The 16,088-nt window shown below is 32.7% G+C and overlaps 3 protein-coding genes across 6 annotated transcripts; 1 reads left to right on the top strand and 2 right to left on the bottom strand.

Moving 5' to 3' along the window:
• Nucleotides 1–8: 8 nt before the first annotated feature.
• LOC126682437 (uncharacterized) lies at nt 9–4,637 on the top strand. 4 transcript variants are annotated; one of them, XM_050378130.2, is made up of 15 exons: nt 9–1,309; nt 1,676–1,770; nt 1,855–1,968; nt 2,300–2,404; nt 2,488–2,559; nt 2,637–2,749; nt 2,837–2,971; nt 3,060–3,128; nt 3,218–3,305; nt 3,399–3,470; nt 3,567–3,667; nt 3,780–3,897; nt 3,978–4,037; nt 4,124–4,234; nt 4,315–4,637. In XM_050378130.2, the coding sequence occupies exons 1-15, from the start codon at nt 1,213–1,215 to the stop codon at nt 4,429–4,431; spliced, it is 1,467 nt and encodes a 488-aa protein (XP_050234087.1). In that variant the 5' UTR covers nt 9–1,212; the 3' UTR covers nt 4,432–4,637. The 4 variants fall into 4 exon arrangements, with proteins under 4 accessions (XP_050234087.1, XP_050234089.1, XP_050234090.1 ...); XM_050378132.2 differs by lacking the exon at nt 4,315–4,637 and having other exon boundaries at nt 3,965–4,037; nt 4,124–4,213; XM_050378133.2 differs by lacking the exon at nt 4,315–4,637 and having other exon boundaries at nt 4,121–4,210.
• LOC126682435 (LRR receptor-like serine/threonine-protein kinase RPK2) lies at nt 4,441–9,002 on the bottom strand. Its single transcript, XM_050378127.2, has 3 exons — nt 5,307–9,002; nt 4,849–4,919; nt 4,441–4,765 (listed from the first exon to the last, which is right to left on the bottom strand). Exon 1 carries the CDS (start codon nt 8,559–8,561, stop codon nt 5,388–5,390), a length of 3,174 nt encoding a protein of 1,057 aa, XP_050234084.1. The 5' UTR covers nt 8,562–9,002; the 3' UTR covers nt 4,441–4,765; nt 4,849–4,919; nt 5,307–5,387.
• Nucleotides 9,003–12,467: 3,465 nt separating this feature from the next.
• LOC126679882 (UPF0496 protein At3g19330) lies at nt 12,468–14,279 on the bottom strand. The gene is made up of 2 exons (XM_050374893.2): nt 13,975–14,279; nt 12,468–13,872 (listed from the first exon to the last, which is right to left on the bottom strand). Exons 1-2 carry the CDS (start codon nt 14,075–14,077, stop codon nt 12,806–12,808), a joined length of 1,170 nt encoding a protein of 389 aa, XP_050230850.1. The 5' UTR covers nt 14,078–14,279; the 3' UTR covers nt 12,468–12,805.
• Nucleotides 14,280–16,088: the final 1,809 nt, after the last annotated feature.

The raw sequence follows: 16,088 nt of genomic DNA, 5'->3' as shown, positions 1-16,088 counted from the left end.
CCATGTCATTCGTGCAACAAATCAATAGTGTGTTAGTCATGTGGAAAATTAAATAAAAAAAATAAGTAACAATTAAAAGATTCTCTATCGCAAATACTCATTGGCTTGTTGTAAAAATGGCGTGGCGCAACGGTTATATGAGATAAACACTCAAAAGAAAAGGGGTTAAATATAAATAAAATCTTGAATTATATCATGAAATATAACATGTTTTATAGTTTCAACATGAATTTATTTTTTGCAATACAAAATATAAATTTTTGTTGGAACTGGATCACCATTGAAAATTTGATTTTTGAGATTTTCAATTGGTGATTCGAACGATAAACTTTCAATTTGTGATTTGAACAGCAAAAACATTTGTACGCTCAAATTGTAAAAATTAAAATTTATGTTGAAATTGTAAATACATTATACTTGATAATTTAACTTTTATCTAAACCTAAGAAAAATGGCATATCTAGTAAAACAGACATAACACATTTTTGGATTAAATTATGCACTTGTTCTATTTTTGATATTGGATTTCTACACTTCTATTTATCAACATTGAATCTTACACTTTTAATTTTATAGACCTTAAGTCCCTCGGTCAATTAAAAAACGTTAACAATGTCAATTCATGAGCTAAAGAAAACAGTCGGAGAAAGTAATAATATCAATAAAAAGAAATTTAGGGACTAAATTTTAAAAATTTAATAATTTTTTTTATTTCAATCGCACTAATTGCATGTGAAGTATATATTGTTTATATCCATGGCGGAATGGCCTTACATCTGTAAAATTAGAAATATAGGGACTTAATATTGAGAAATAAATATGTAGGGATCCAAAGCCAAAAATGGACAAATACAAGGACCCAAATATATTGTTTACCAATAAAAGTAAATGTGATAGGCAATGAATAAAAAAAAAATACACACATGATTCTGATTCAATGGTTAGTGATCGAGTTATCATGAAATGAACTTATGCACACAGCACAGTCAATCATTTTTATCTAAGGAACCTGAATGCCGCTCAAATTTAAGCGCCAAACATTCTCAACCGAAGAGCATTCTAACAATCTCAAATCCATATTCAACAACAAACAAAACCAACTGAAAACCAGAATTTTCATGTTCTTGATCATCTTTTATCAAACAACAACATAATAAAAATATACTTAAAAAGATTTAATCAATACAAGAATTCTTGGGAGGATCATAAAGAATGGGAAAAAAGAAGAAAGATATAATTCATTTAGAGAGAGAATCTGTAATTCCAATCCTCAAGCACAAGCTCATTGCTGCCTTATCTGATCGCATAGGTATCATCTCTTCGTTACCTATAAAATCTTAAGCTTTCGTGTTATAGCGATTTAAGTATAAGTTTTAAAACTTGACAGAAAAATGTCCAACTTTTCATTTCTTGGCATTTTCTAGCACCAATGTATTTTTTTTTTCACCAAACGATGTGCTTTGATGGTTTTAATGATCGAAACGACATTAGATAATTACTTTGGACCATAAAATGCCAAAATATGAAAGCTTAGACATTTTTATGCCAAGTTTGAAACATTGTGCTTAAATGACTACAAACGCGAAAGGTGGAGATTTTATATGCAAATAGCCTAAATTATACATGCTGTTTCTTTGGATTGGATCATGATGAGGGATCGGTGTTTCAATTGCAGAGAAAAGATCTGATCGTGATGAGTTCTTAAAGCTTTGCCAGAGAGTTGAGTATACAATTCGAGCATGGTATCTTCTGCAATTTGAGGATCTTATGGTTGGTTAATTCTGTTGAATTTTTAATCTTTCATGCATTATATAAATTATGCATGATTGATTAACTAATAATGTTTCTGTGTAGCAATTATATGCTCTATTTGAGCCTATTCATGGTGCCAAGAAATTGCAGCAGCAGAATCTTTCCCCTGAAGATATTGATACTTGTGAGCATCAGTTCTTAAGCTGCCTGTTTCAGGTACATATACAAGTTCTTGACAGTGTTCGGATTAAATATTTTTGCAATTGCCGAACTATAACTTTTTTACGAGACCTACTGAAATATAAAAATCACAAAACAATTACAGAATTATGAAAAGTTACATTTTTTTTACCGAACTATTGCTTTTCTATAAAATAGCTACTGACTTGCCGCTTGATTGTACATCTTTGCCTCGTCCCAATCAGCAAGCCAGTAGCCGTTTTGAAAAAAAATTGCATTTCAGTAACCGCAGAAATACTTAATCCTGTAATGTTCATATCATGCATTGATTCTTTCATCTCAATACAATACTTCTGTTGTTTTGCAGGTGATGGAGAAGAGTAATTTCAAAATAACAACTGATGATGAGATTAATGTTGCTCTTTCTGCACAATATCGTCTAAATCTTCCGATTGTAGTCGATGAAACTAAGGTATACACAAATCATACTCCTAATTACATATGTAAAAAACATTCATTAACTGTATTTTTTCGTGATTTCTGATTCTATCTTAGCTTGACAAGAAGCTGTTTACAAGGTACTTCGCAAAGCATCCTCATGATAACCTCCCAGACTTTGCTGATAAGGTAATGTTTTAAATTCATCCGAAAATGTGATGTTCATGATGCTGATGAAGCAAAATATTGATCTGTTTTACTTTCAGTTTATAGTCTTCCGGCGTGGGTTTGGAATTGATAAGATGACTGCTTTCTTTATTAAACAAAAAATAAACACGATCATTGCACGAATATGGAAGTGTTTCTTGACAATTACCTGGTAAGTATTAACTTTTCGTGTTACGCCTCGGAAAAACTGGTCGTTCTATGATCTTTCTGCTGAAACCGAGTTTTGTTTTACTTGTAGTTTAAAAGCACTTTTCTTCAGCAAGCCAAGAGATGAAGAAAGTAGGACAGATTCAAAATCTGTTGAAATATGTATAGATTCAGATGAGGATGATCTATATGTTGAAAGAATTCGTATAGAGAAGATGAAACTCAGGTTTTTTTTTAAGAAAAACTTGCAAATCACGAATTTAGTTACATTCTGATGAATGTTCTCTGAAAGTTTATCTTCCATGTTTTCACAGTTTTTGTAATCTTTTTGGCAAGAACACAATCCAAGAACCTGTTTTTCAGAGTATAATTGTCGTCTACAGGTATAAATATATAGACCTTTTTCTTCTTTCTGTAAGCTTAAATATATAGATGTGAAAGAAATTGATTATATTAAGTGTAAAATCTGCAGGAGAAAAGGAAGCAAAAAAGAAGCAGAGAGGAACATATACGTTAAGCATTTCAGAAACATTCCGATGGCTGATATGGAGATAGTGCTCGTGAGTTCTAATCCGTTCTTACTGTTTTTTAATGAAACTTCTTCTGTTTCTGTAGCATGTTCATTTAATCCTGGAACTTGTTGCATTTTACAGCCAGAAAAGAAAAATCCAGGTTTAACTCCAATGGATTGGGTCAAATTCATTGTTTCTGCTGTAATAGGACTGGTCAGCGATTACAATCTAAGTTTGAATTAATAATGTATTGGATTTTGAGTCTTGAGATTCTTTCCAGTGACAAATCATTTGTTTCTATGTGTACAGGTTACTGTAATTAGTTCTCTTAGCAGTCCTACAGCAGATATTCGGGTTATTTTCGCTATCCTCACGTCTGTCGTCGGTTATTGTGTTAAAACTTATTTCACGTTAAGTGAATTCTTTTCTGTCAAATCTTTTACATGCCCTTCTGTTCTTACATTTCGTTTAAAACATGCGCGGATAGGTTATGTAGGCTAATGTTTGTATGGTTTCTTACAGGTTTCAGAGTAATTTGGTTAGCTATCAGAGCTTAATCACACAGTCTGTGTATAACAAACAACTTGACAGTGGAAGAGGCACTCTTCTACATTTGTGTGATGATGTGATCCAACAAGAAGTAAGCAGAAAACTAGAAATTATTTTGTATGTTATGATACTAAAAAAATTCAAGCATCACTCTTCAGATGTTTTTTTCAGGTAAAAGAGGTGATTGTTTCATTTTTTGTATTGATGGAGCAAGGAACAGCCAGTAGAAAGGTATTTGATTAAATATCATTCATGTTTCAGTGTTTTTGTTTCTGTGCAACAAAGCTAATGCATAGTTCTGTAATGATCTGAAGTAGGAACTTGATCAGCGGTGCGAGGATCTTATTAAACAAGAATTCGGCGAGAATTGCAATTTTGATGTAGATGATGCTGTTCAGAAGTTAGAGAAGCTCGGACTTATTGTTCAAGTGAGATTTTCTTTTCTTTACATGAAATAATTCATTTCTAGTGATTGAATGATTGAAATGAGGAAGATTGTTAAACTCAGGACACTCGTGGAAGCTATACATGTGTAGACTTGAGACATGCTAATGACAAAATTGGTACAACAACAGAGGAGATGGTCATGAAGGCTAAACGGGGTAATAACACTTCGAGATACTGACAAACTACGTTGCACGGAAATTTATCGAGTCTGCATTTCATTTTTATTTCCAAAATGATTATGCAACTCCGAAACTCTGTATTTAGTTTGATCACTTAACAAAAGGTTATTTTTCTTTCGATACATAAATTGCCTATTGTACCTTGTCATCAATGCATCATTCTATCAAAAACTATTTCAAGGAATTAGTAAATAGCATGAGAGTAGTGTTTATGCCTCCAGTTCCCCGAACTTCTGTAAAATTGAAGTAAAATGTCCGAATATGGCGAAAAGTATGTTGTTGGTTGAGGATTTGACATCTTTCACTCCCCCAACAAGCTATAATTTGATTCTTCTGCGGAAAGATAGAAGTAAGAGGTGAATTATGAGGTCTAGGGAAGCGAAAAGGTTGAACGAAGATGCAAGTTCAAAGTTTACCTTTTCCGTTTTCAGCCGTGTAGGTGATCATCAACCGTGATTCGTAGCTAGAGGAGCTTGAGAGAATACATCTGTAGAAAAGAAACTGCAAATTAATTTTTTTGGAATGTTTTTTTCTTGCAAAATTAAAATTTCTAAGGTTCATAGTTAAACATGCAACATCATGATGAGCCTTTATGAGGACAATGCTTGTAAAATTGTTGCATATGGTCATGATAATAAAATTTGCATGATCTATCTGCAGTTTATTATATTGCACTTGAACTTCTAGAATCCTATATTTTGTAAAACGCTTATGAAACTCCGAAACTTTATATATGTATAACCTATTCTTGTAAAAAAAAAATATCATTTCGCCATTTCTCGTTTCGGTGTTTCCGCAGTTTCTAATGTTAATGTGCCAATGGAAATATCTTAAACAATAGAAAGAAGCTCATGGCATAGGAAACATATATTACCTGAAATCCTGCAAACAAATGCAGCTTCATCTTTGATGCTTCCCGAGAGAGTAGATTCATTCTTCTTAGCTATACCTTATTTCATGAGCTAGATGTTGAAAATGATTTCAACTGTTTCAATTTCTCAAGGACATGCTTCATTGATGGGCGCACAGAAAGAGAATCCACAGTGCAATTTGCAGCAAGCCTTAGCATTCCCAATAGCTTCTCCTTAGGCCCTGCTTCCCACAATTCTACAGAGAAAACCTCAGCAAATCTTCCCTCTTTTATCAACAATTTAGCCCAAGAAACAATATTAAACCCGTTTCCATACTCTGAAAATGACGGATCAAGTGACTTCTTCCCTGACATCAACTCTAACATAACTATACCAAAGCTATAAACATCGGACTTATCGGAAACCCTGCACGTAGTTGCATATTCGGGTGCAACATAACCGAATGTGCCAGCCACATCCGTTGTGGCGTGTGTCTGAGAAACTTCTATGAGCCTAGCCAAACCGAAGTCCGATAGGTAGGCGTTGAGCTCATCATCTAGCAGGATGTTACTAGGCTTGATGTCCCGGTGCAGTACACGTGGCACGCATGAGTAATGGAGGTAAGCTAGAGCTTGAGCTACATCAAAAGCGATTTTGAAAATCACTGACCATTGTAGGTTCTTGATTAGTCTTTCGTGAATGAAAGTTTCGAGGTTTCCACCCGAAAGATAATTGTAAATCAAGAACATTTCAGATTCTCCCATATAATATCCAATCAAAGTAACAAGATTCTTATGTCGAATTCTACCTAAAGTTCGAATCTCTGCATCGAACTGTTGTATTCCTTGAAATTTACCTAAGTAAAGCCTTTTTACTGCTACAAAGTAACCTGGTGCTAGTTCTGCTTTGTAAGTTGAACCAAACCCACCAGAGCCAATCAGGTTTCTGATGCTGAAATTCCCTGTAGCTCTAACCACAGTCTCATAGCTCAGTTCAGCTGGAGAATCTGCAAAAGTTACTACTACTTTGCCTCTGGAGATTCGTCTACTAAACTGTCGTTTTCGAAGAATGATGATCAGAGTTGCTACCATGAAAACAGAAACTACAGCAGAAGAAGCAGGAATCACTACAGTGATTATTAAAGACTTTAAATTTCTTTTCCTGTGCCGTTTTTCATCTTCATTCGAATCAATGGCAGAGTTTGTAAACAACGGACACGGTTCAAGAAAGTAATTACCTTTGAACCAATCACAGTTAATTATTCGATTCTGAAAATGGGGTATATGACCAGAAAGTTTATTGAAAGAAACATCTAATACAATGAGATTCGAAAGAGTTAAAAAAGATGTCGGTATTTCGCCAGAAAGTTCATTGCTGTTAAGTTGCACTACTTGAAGATTTCTGGCATTTGCTAAACTAGCTGGGATAGATCCTGCTACAGCATTATGAGACAGATCAAGAACCGTAAGAAAACTCAATTGACCAAGTGGAGATGGAATATTTCCTGATAAACTGTTCCTTCCAAGAAGAAAAGATTTCAGATATGTCAAGTTGCCAATCTGATTTGGCAGAGATCCTGACAATAAATTCCCCCTGATGTCAAAATACTGAAGAATCGTCAAGTTTCCAATATCGGAAGGCAGTGAACCTCGAATCCTATTATATGCTGCTTCAAACTGCATAATCCGTGGACAGCTGAGAAACAACCCCTCATGAATCTCACCTGATATAAAATTTGCACTCAGATTCACAGAAAAGCTCATTAGATTGTTACATGTCAAAATTAGTTTATCCGGAAAAGACCCGTTAAGCATATTTTCATTCAACAACAATCTGTATGCAGGCTTGTTCTTCTTAGTAGCTAATAACTCATCTCCTACTGAAAACACAGGCAATGGACCAGAAAACTGATTCCTACTAAAATCATGAACAATAATAAAATCATCCTCTTTCGTCGACCCGAAAGAACTAATCATCTGAGTACTCCAAACAGGAATAGAAGAGTACGCAACTTTTACATCTTCTATTTCAAGCAAGCTGTGATCTTGACCAAAAGAGATCATACTAAAAGCACTATCACACCAGCCTTTAGGAGAACTCGGAAGAACACCAGACAGATTGTTTTGACTTACATTGAAATATAACATACATGGAACTTGCAGATGCATTGGAAGATAGCCCTCCAAATAATTAGAACTCAAATCCAAGAAAGCGAGATTCTTGCACATTTCCAAACTTTTTGGAACTACACCCTTGAAAGAATTGAAGCCTAAATGGATTACTCTCAAAGAGCATTGGTCACTCCAGTTTCCAGGCAACCGGCCACCGAGATTCGCTCTCGGCGCCCACAAAATCTGCAAACTCGGAAGTGTAAAGATCTCGGAAGGAATGCCTCCATCAAAAGCATTGAATTCTAATTTACTATCATCATCCAATCCACCATTTATATCACCACCAACAAAATTGCTAGAATTAGTCAATACTAAAACAGACAATTTCCTACAAATTGCAAGCTCTTTTGGGATTTTCTCAGAGAAACAATTAGTGGAAACATCAAAAACTCTAAGCTCAGAAATCTGACCAATCTCAGAAGGAATCTTACCTTGTAAAATATTTCCATCAAGCAATAAAGTCCTCAAATTCTTGCACTTACCAATCTCCTTAGGAATATTCCCTTTCAAGAAATTATTAGACAATTTCAAATGTTTCAAGAAAGAACAATGACTCAAATTATTGACTTTAATCCCACCAGTAAGCTGATTATTTGACAAATCAATGACCTCTAATCTTCCATAACCAATTAAACCATCAGGAATTTCACCAGAAAATGAATTAGAAGATAAATTAAGCAATACAAGAGACTCAAGATTCTCAGGAATTCTCCCAGAAAAATTATTTCCTTGCAGCTCCAAAACTTCTAAATTCTGCAGCTTCCTAATACTAAGAGGAATGTCACCTGAAAAAGCATTATGAGTAATAACCAAAGCTCTAAGCTCCGTCAAGTCTCCAACAGAATCCGGCAAAGTTCCGGCCAGAGTGGACGTGGAAGTCAAGTTCAAAGCAACAACTCTCTTGGACAGTTCATTACAAGTAACTCCATACCAACTGCAGTAATCAGAATTTGGTATCCACCGAGCTAGAAGATTAGAAGGGTCTTGAGAGACTGAGTTCTTGAAACCAAGAAGCGCCACCGTATCATTAACAACCGTAGGTTCTGGTTGTGGTTCTGCCGATGTACTGAGAGTTGCTAAAACAATACAAAGAAACCAAAAAACCATTATGGTATTCTTCTACCCTTCGTCTTTCACCGGAGATTAAAAACTCGCCGGTGATTGATCAAATTTTGAGATAAAAGATCTGATTCTTGAATTGTTTTAACATAAAGAATGCAAGAAACTGCAAATCTTTGAGTACATAGAAGCAATCAAGGATCAAGAAAACGGAAAGAAGAAAATCAAGAACGGGATATGAATAGGTTTTTTGTATTTTTACAAAGAAAACAAGAAACAGAAGGTTTTTTTAAAGTGTTATAGTATCAAGAAAGAATGGGAGTGACCGGGAAAATCAAGAAAATAATACTATGCAGCAGCTGAAACTGCAAGAAGAAGAAGAAGACAAGAAGAGCCGGCGTATGTAGCGGTCATTTCTTTTATATACAGACATGGCGTTGATGTGTTTGTCACATGCAAAGCAACAAGTCATGATGATGTTACTCTTGCGTATAGGAACCAAATTAAGATCTACCTTCGTTTTGGTAAGGCCTAATTATTTATAAACCACTCACCTTGTCAGTTTTTTTATTTATACTATAATTTAAAAAAAAATTCAATTGTACCCTATTTTCAATTTTTATGTTTTATCTCTATACTAATGAATTGAATTGACCTATTTTTCTTTAAAAAAGAGTTTAAATTAGTTTTTTATTTGTATTTTTTTAAATAAAAAAAATATGATATAATTCTTCTATTTAATTGTTGTTAATATTTTCATCCTTACATTAATTAAATTGTCAAAAAATTTAATTTTAGGGTACAGATGAAACATAAAATGAAAATTTTCCAAAGTCATAATAAAAAAAAGTTACAAGGTGGGTGGTTTTTAAGTAATTAGGCCTTTTGGTAACTACACTCGATTTTCCGGAAAATAATAATTTTAAAAATTATTGTTTTCTCTATTTTTTTTAATTTAGACATGATCTAAAAAATGTGGTATCATATGTACAATTCTTTCATTTCTAAGTGCTTTATAGGACATTGTTTTAGTCATTCACACGATAAAAACAACATCATTTTACGGAAAATGACGCATAAAACATAAACGAATTACAGGATCAAAATTTTAAAAAGATTGGGATGTGAGATGATATGTTTTTTTAACGTAGATAATATATAAATATATAGTTAAAAACTACACAATTTATATATATATATATATATATATATATATATATATATATATATATATATATATATATATATATATATTTATGCTTATTTTTATGACTCATGCTGAGAATACTGTAAAAGATAAATCACTATCTAACTATAGTTGAATATAGTCATTTATTGTTTTTTCAATTATATGATTCAACACGTCGTGAATAAACTCGAGTAAAAAAAAATTAATAATAAAATTAATAAAGAGTGATTTACAAAATGAAATAAATGATCAAAAGTTGAATGATTTTTTTAATAACCGACATTAAAAATATATGTTTAATATTTGAGTTAAAATGTAATTATTTAATATTTTTAAAATATAAAAACTCGTCAAAGATAATTGTAAGTAAATTATATTATTATTTAATATTATATAGTTATTATATATAATTTTTTATTATATTATAAATTTCATCGTTTAAAATTTCTAAATCCGCCTGTTATTATTGTTATTTTTTCTTTCATTCCCTCTCTTTTATTTTTTGCTATTTACTTTTTCAATAATATTATTTGACTGTATTTTTCTCCATCCTTTTCAAGAAAACAGTGCGGGAAAATATTATAGTCCTGGCTAATAAGATCATATAGAAACACGATTCATAGATTAGTACAAATATATATTAGTTCGAAAATATATGCTAATTAATTGTTGTAATCGAGACCATTAACCAGGAATCGAGCTGAATGTTTGTCAGGCATCACTCCCCTATATTTCTTGAAGTTGATAACAAAACATACCATAACCTATAAGACAAACAAAAGCATATAAATAATGATAATTGGGAACCATAAATTTATACAACACGGTAACAAACGAGTGATGCGGTAGCCATGTAAAATATTCAATGATAACAAAAGTAAATATTCACTATCTTACTGTAAATTATATAACATAGTGCAACGGTTATATATTCGATAAACTCTCTTAAAACATTATATTATATAGTACTTAATTATTTGATGGACAAAAAAATAATTGCATAAGTTTGAAACTTGAAAGCCAACTAATGCCTTGGAATCTTTTTTGATGAATTAATGCCTTGGAAATTAGCACATAACTTGTATACGTAGGGATGGTTTTGTATTCAATATCATCCAATCATATTAGATAAGATATTAATAATAGTTATAGCCATGTACAGAAGTCCTATTTAAAAAACATTATCTATATCAAATTTAAATATTATTCAAATCAATATTTATATCTAGAAACAATAACTAAAAAAAATTAAGTTCTTGATTTTTAAAAGGGTAAAAAATCTCTTTCCACAATATTTATCAAAATTCATAGCTATTTTTCTACCAGTTGACTATACATTAGTTTCTGATTGTTGAAACTAATTTAATTTTTAAATTTATTTTAAAACAAAGTTTATAAAATTTAAATAAAATCTACAACTATTTGTTACATCATTGATTATATTTGTTAATTTAGACGGGTCGGACAATTGGTTATAATTAGAGCAAAATGTTGGGAATTGATAAAGACCCTAAAAATTATTAGAAACAAAACAGAGACCCTAAAATATATTGGCAATTATCTGCATTCATTATTTGAAATAATTAAAAAATTATTATTGCCCATACTTCATTAAATAATTCTTGTTGCAAGACGATAATAAATTCATAGATATAGCACAAGGAAATAAAAATATGGTATTTTTATGACAATGAAATGCAATTAAATTAACACTCTAATGGGGAAGAAATGGAATTAGTTTATTACTAGTAGGAGTAAATTGTATCTGAATTTCATAAGTCTAAATAAAAAAAATATATAAAATCACCACCTGTACACGAAATCTCAAAAATAACACGACTTTTAAAACGTGTCAATTTAGGGCACCACCTTTCATTTTTTTTCAAAAATAACATCGGCAATTTTTAGCGGTGTTTTTGCTGACGTGGCATGACACGTGGCACTCCTATCAGGTGTCCAAGTCAGCGAAATTTTACCTAAAAATGTGCACATGTTGTTTTTGTTTTTGAAAAGAAATAAAAAGTGATGCCCGGTATTGGCACGTTTTAAAGATCGTATTATTCTTAAAATTTTGTTAAAAAAAATGCAAAATGATCAGCATCCTCCCCCTCCTCTCATTCATTAATGTCTAGTTGTTTCTAAAATTGGTCAAGTATGGCAGACTTGAAGATGTCTATATCCTATAATCAGTCAAGTATTACATCATTTGGCAGACCAGAAAACCACATGTGACCAACCAAATTATTTGCACCAAATTATGTTGTTTTTGTCTACTCTTTTTTTATCACTCAGGTTTTAGCGGATTCAGATTGATCTCGGTTTGAACTTAATATTTCTCCGTTTCAATAAAATCGACTATTTTGATATTATCACACAATTTAAAAAAAAACAATTATTTAAATTTGATATTTATAATAAATTTCTTCAATTTCAAGTCAAGTTTTTATAGATTACATTAAAAATTAATTAATTATATGAATTTAAACTCGTTCATAAAACGAGTTAGATTTATATAAAAATTAATAAATAAGTCTGATTCAAGCGGGCTGGACTTGAGCGTCCGGTAATGTATCCGACTTAATGATCAAAATATAGTTTTAATTTTTTTTTGGGAAAATTAGGCAAAATATTTGCAATTCCTTTCAACTGCTAGCCCTTTTGTAGATTGTTCTTGATTAAAGGCAAGTTCAAATTGGTTCAAAAAGGCTTGGCCAATTTGGTAACCCAACAAGGCTAACAGATTTTAGACTTCTGTAAGAAAAATATAAATGTGAAGCTTTTTGAAATTTATAATTCAAGTATCCAAATGATGAATTTTTTTTATCAACCGGCAGAGGGAATTTCACTTATCTAATACCTAAAAGTCGAGAAGTCCTTCAATCAATCATTCGTATGGAGAAAAGTGCCCGGAGTGGCTTTTACGAGCTTTTCATTTCTCTTCCGCCAGTTGAACTAATGTCGGTTGCCTCCAAGCGAAACAGCAAGAATTTAAAATTCAAGAGGGAAATAATAATTTTGAACGTAACTCCCGGAGGCGATAATAATTATCTCTATAAAGTATAGCCTTATTATACCACCAGTATGGAATCTAAGAGGGTAAACATCAGGAATCAGAAGTCTGAAAAACATGTATCTCTTCTAAGAGAAGCCTTCTTGCCCTATTGACAGCATTAAAGTAAAGGCATATATGTTCTTCAAGATCCTTGAGTTGTTCAATAAAATCAAGATGGTTTTTCCTAAGGTATTTCAACACCTCTGAAATAGGATGCTTGTCACAACCCCTCTCCAATCCCATCCGAAGAAGAAGCTTGTCGTTTTCAATATAATCAAACAAACGAGTCGCAAGCCGGTCTATAGTATCAAGATCGCCATTTAACACAAAAGTACCCCTCGATGCAGCCTCAAGTTGCTTCACATGGGCAAGCTCTTTGTTCGTAAGCTTCCTCGGAAGACCTGCAACTGCACAAAACGGGCACGCGACAATAGCAACAAGCGCATGACCTGAAATTACCAGAGCAGCCATAGTAACGGACACCGCAGTGCCGATCACACAAAGGGCGGAAGCAGCAGCCGCTCGATGTACTAAACGTACCCGAGAACGAGACTTGACAAGTCTGCGATCTAGCTGTTGTTTTAAATCAGAAAAGCTACCACGAAGACCCTGAAAGCTGTGATTATCGGGGCAAGGAAAAGGGTTTTCAACTCGATCAAGCTGAAGAAACATTTCGTAAGCATAATCACACTGTGCTTGAGTAAGTGACTCCAGTTCAACAGGAAGGACTTCAAGTAGATTATGTATAGGTTTATAAACAGCACGAGCACGAAACACGCTTCTGTGCAGGACGAGGCAGAGATCCGTAGTGCTTTCGCTGTGATCAAAATAGTCAGAGACAAGGCGAGTGAGAGTGTTGGGCTTGGCGTGACGGAGAGCCTCTTCTACACATTGGCGATTGGGGTGGAGAACTTGATTTAGAAGCAATTGACGAGCATTTTCATCATCATTGTTGACATGGAATTCAATCTGTTCTCCGGTTTCGATATCTTGATGAATGCGAGAGCATATTTCGTTGTACGAATTGGACTGAATATATAGCGTATATTCGCGAGTAAGATTAATGCACGGGGATTGTATAGCGCTTGAAGTTGGGGTTCCATCAGTTGAGGTTCCGGCTGTAGGGAAGCAAAACAGACATTTCATTCAGGCATTTTCACAAACAGGTTACATGCATATAAAAAAACAAAATGCTACTGGACAATCAGCTGAGAAGTTACCGTCGTGGTGGTGGATATCGATGGTCGTCGGAGGTGAGTTTGGTACGGACGTTGACGTTGCAGCTGACGGTGATTTGAGAGAGAGGCACTGCAGCATCTTCATCAAGACTTTCACCACATGTAACAGTTTAACACTACCATAACGGTATTTTAGGGTATAACTGTAATCAAATTGTACATTAACTTTGTGCAAATTGAATTTGGGAAATTAGGAATTAAGATTGTTAATTTGTTCTAAAAGTCAATTTTGTAAGAGTGCGTTTGGATACATGGATTTGAATTTGCAATTTGAATTTCAAATTTTACTTTTCAAATCCTACATTTCAAATTCATGAATTTCAAATTCATTGTTTGGATAAATAAAAAAATTTAAATTCTTAATATATATAATATTTAACTAATAATTAATTTTTTATTTTCTATTTTTTAAAATTAATTTTTTTAAATAATAATTCAAATAATGTTTTTTTTACATCAAACCAAACCAATTTTTTATTAAAGAATCAAAATTTTAAAAGCAATATTTTTTTCAAAATAAATTGAACCGGTTAATTTTTTGGTTTGGTTTATATTATATTTAACTAAATTTTTTATGTTTAAAATCAAACCGAAAAATGCAATTTTTATAATTTTAAATTTATCCGAACATTTATCTTTTTATTTTTTTAAAATAAAACCAAACCAAAATTTTAAAAGAAATAATTTTTCAAAACAAACAAATTCAAAATTTTTTAAATAATTTTTAAATATTTTTAGAAATTAATGCTAATTAATTTTTTAAAATTTTCCAAAAAAAATTCCCGAAAAGGAGCTTGCTCCTCCTCTTTAGAGATATTTGCCGGCTTCCTTCGACGAAATTTTTTTTCTCAGGAAGAACCTGCTCCATCTCTTTCGAGGTATCCGCCGTCGCCCTCTGACGGATTCTATTTTTAAAAAATTTTGGAATTTTTTTTAAAAGAAAATTATAAAAATAAAAAATTTATGTCGGGGGTGGCAGCGGGTATCTCAGAATATCCTCCTCAGGAAAAAAAATTCCATCTGACGGCGGCAGCGGATACCTCGAAAGAGAAGGAGCAAGAATTTCTGGGAAATTTTTTTTGAAAAAAACATGTGGATTAAAAAAATTTGGAAAACAATTTGTCGGAAAAAAAAATTTGGAAAAAAATTTTCAAACAATATTTGTGCATTAAAAAAATTTGAAAAAAACATTGTCGAAAAAAAAATTCCGGTCGGGCGCCGACAGCGGGTACCTGAAGAGGAGGAGCCTGATCTTCCAGGAAAAAAAATTTCGGAAAAAATATGTGGATTAAAAAAAACGGAAAACATTGTCGAAAAAAAATTTCCGTTGGACGTCTTCAACGGGTACCTCGAAAGAGGAGGAACCTAATCCTTCAGGAAAAAAACTCGAAAAAAAAATTCCGAAAAAAATATGCGAATTACAAAAAGTTCGGAAAAAATTTTTCGTCGGACGGCGGCAAGTACCTCGAAAGAGGAGGAGCCTGATCCTTCAAAAAAAAATCCGGAAAAAATTACCGCCGAATAGCAGCAGGGGTATCTCGGAAAAGGAGAAACACTTTTCCTCTAGAATTGTTTCTTCGAAAAAAAAATTCGAAAAAATATTAGCCGGATAAACTTTTCAATTTTTTCTCCATTCGAATCAGGTTATAGTTGATTTTCCACTGAATTAATTCAATCGGTTAATGTTTAATATAATAAATATAAATTATTTGAAATCCATAGGTTATAGGAGTTATTTCAAATCCTCAACTTTGTATGTGTTAAAATTAACTTGGATTTGGCTCAAATCCAAATCCAACAAACTTTACAATCCAAACGGAGGATTTGGTTCAAATGCAAATCCAAATCCAAATCCACCCTTATCCAAATCCACTCTTCCTCTAGAATCAGGTTATAACTGTATTTTTACTGTAGATTTGTTGAATTGTTGCACTATTATTATGAATCTTTGGTACAAAGAAAAAGGAAAAGGTTCAATTTGCCCCTTCAACTTTTCGATCAGAGTCAATCTGCTCCATCAACCCATTTTGTCGTTTTTGAACCATTTTAGCACCAATTTTGGCTCAACTCGCCCCTTTCTTTTAGGTATTGCTTTG

Source organism: Mercurialis annua, linkage group LG5 (assembly GCF_937616625.2).
Source record: "Mercurialis annua linkage group LG5, ddMerAnnu1.2, whole genome shotgun sequence".
Lineage (NCBI taxonomy): Eukaryota > Viridiplantae > Streptophyta > Magnoliopsida > Malpighiales > Euphorbiaceae > Mercurialis > Mercurialis annua.
The sequence above is the reverse complement of the archived record's forward strand: the minus strand, read 5'-3'. Positions and strand labels throughout refer to the sequence as shown.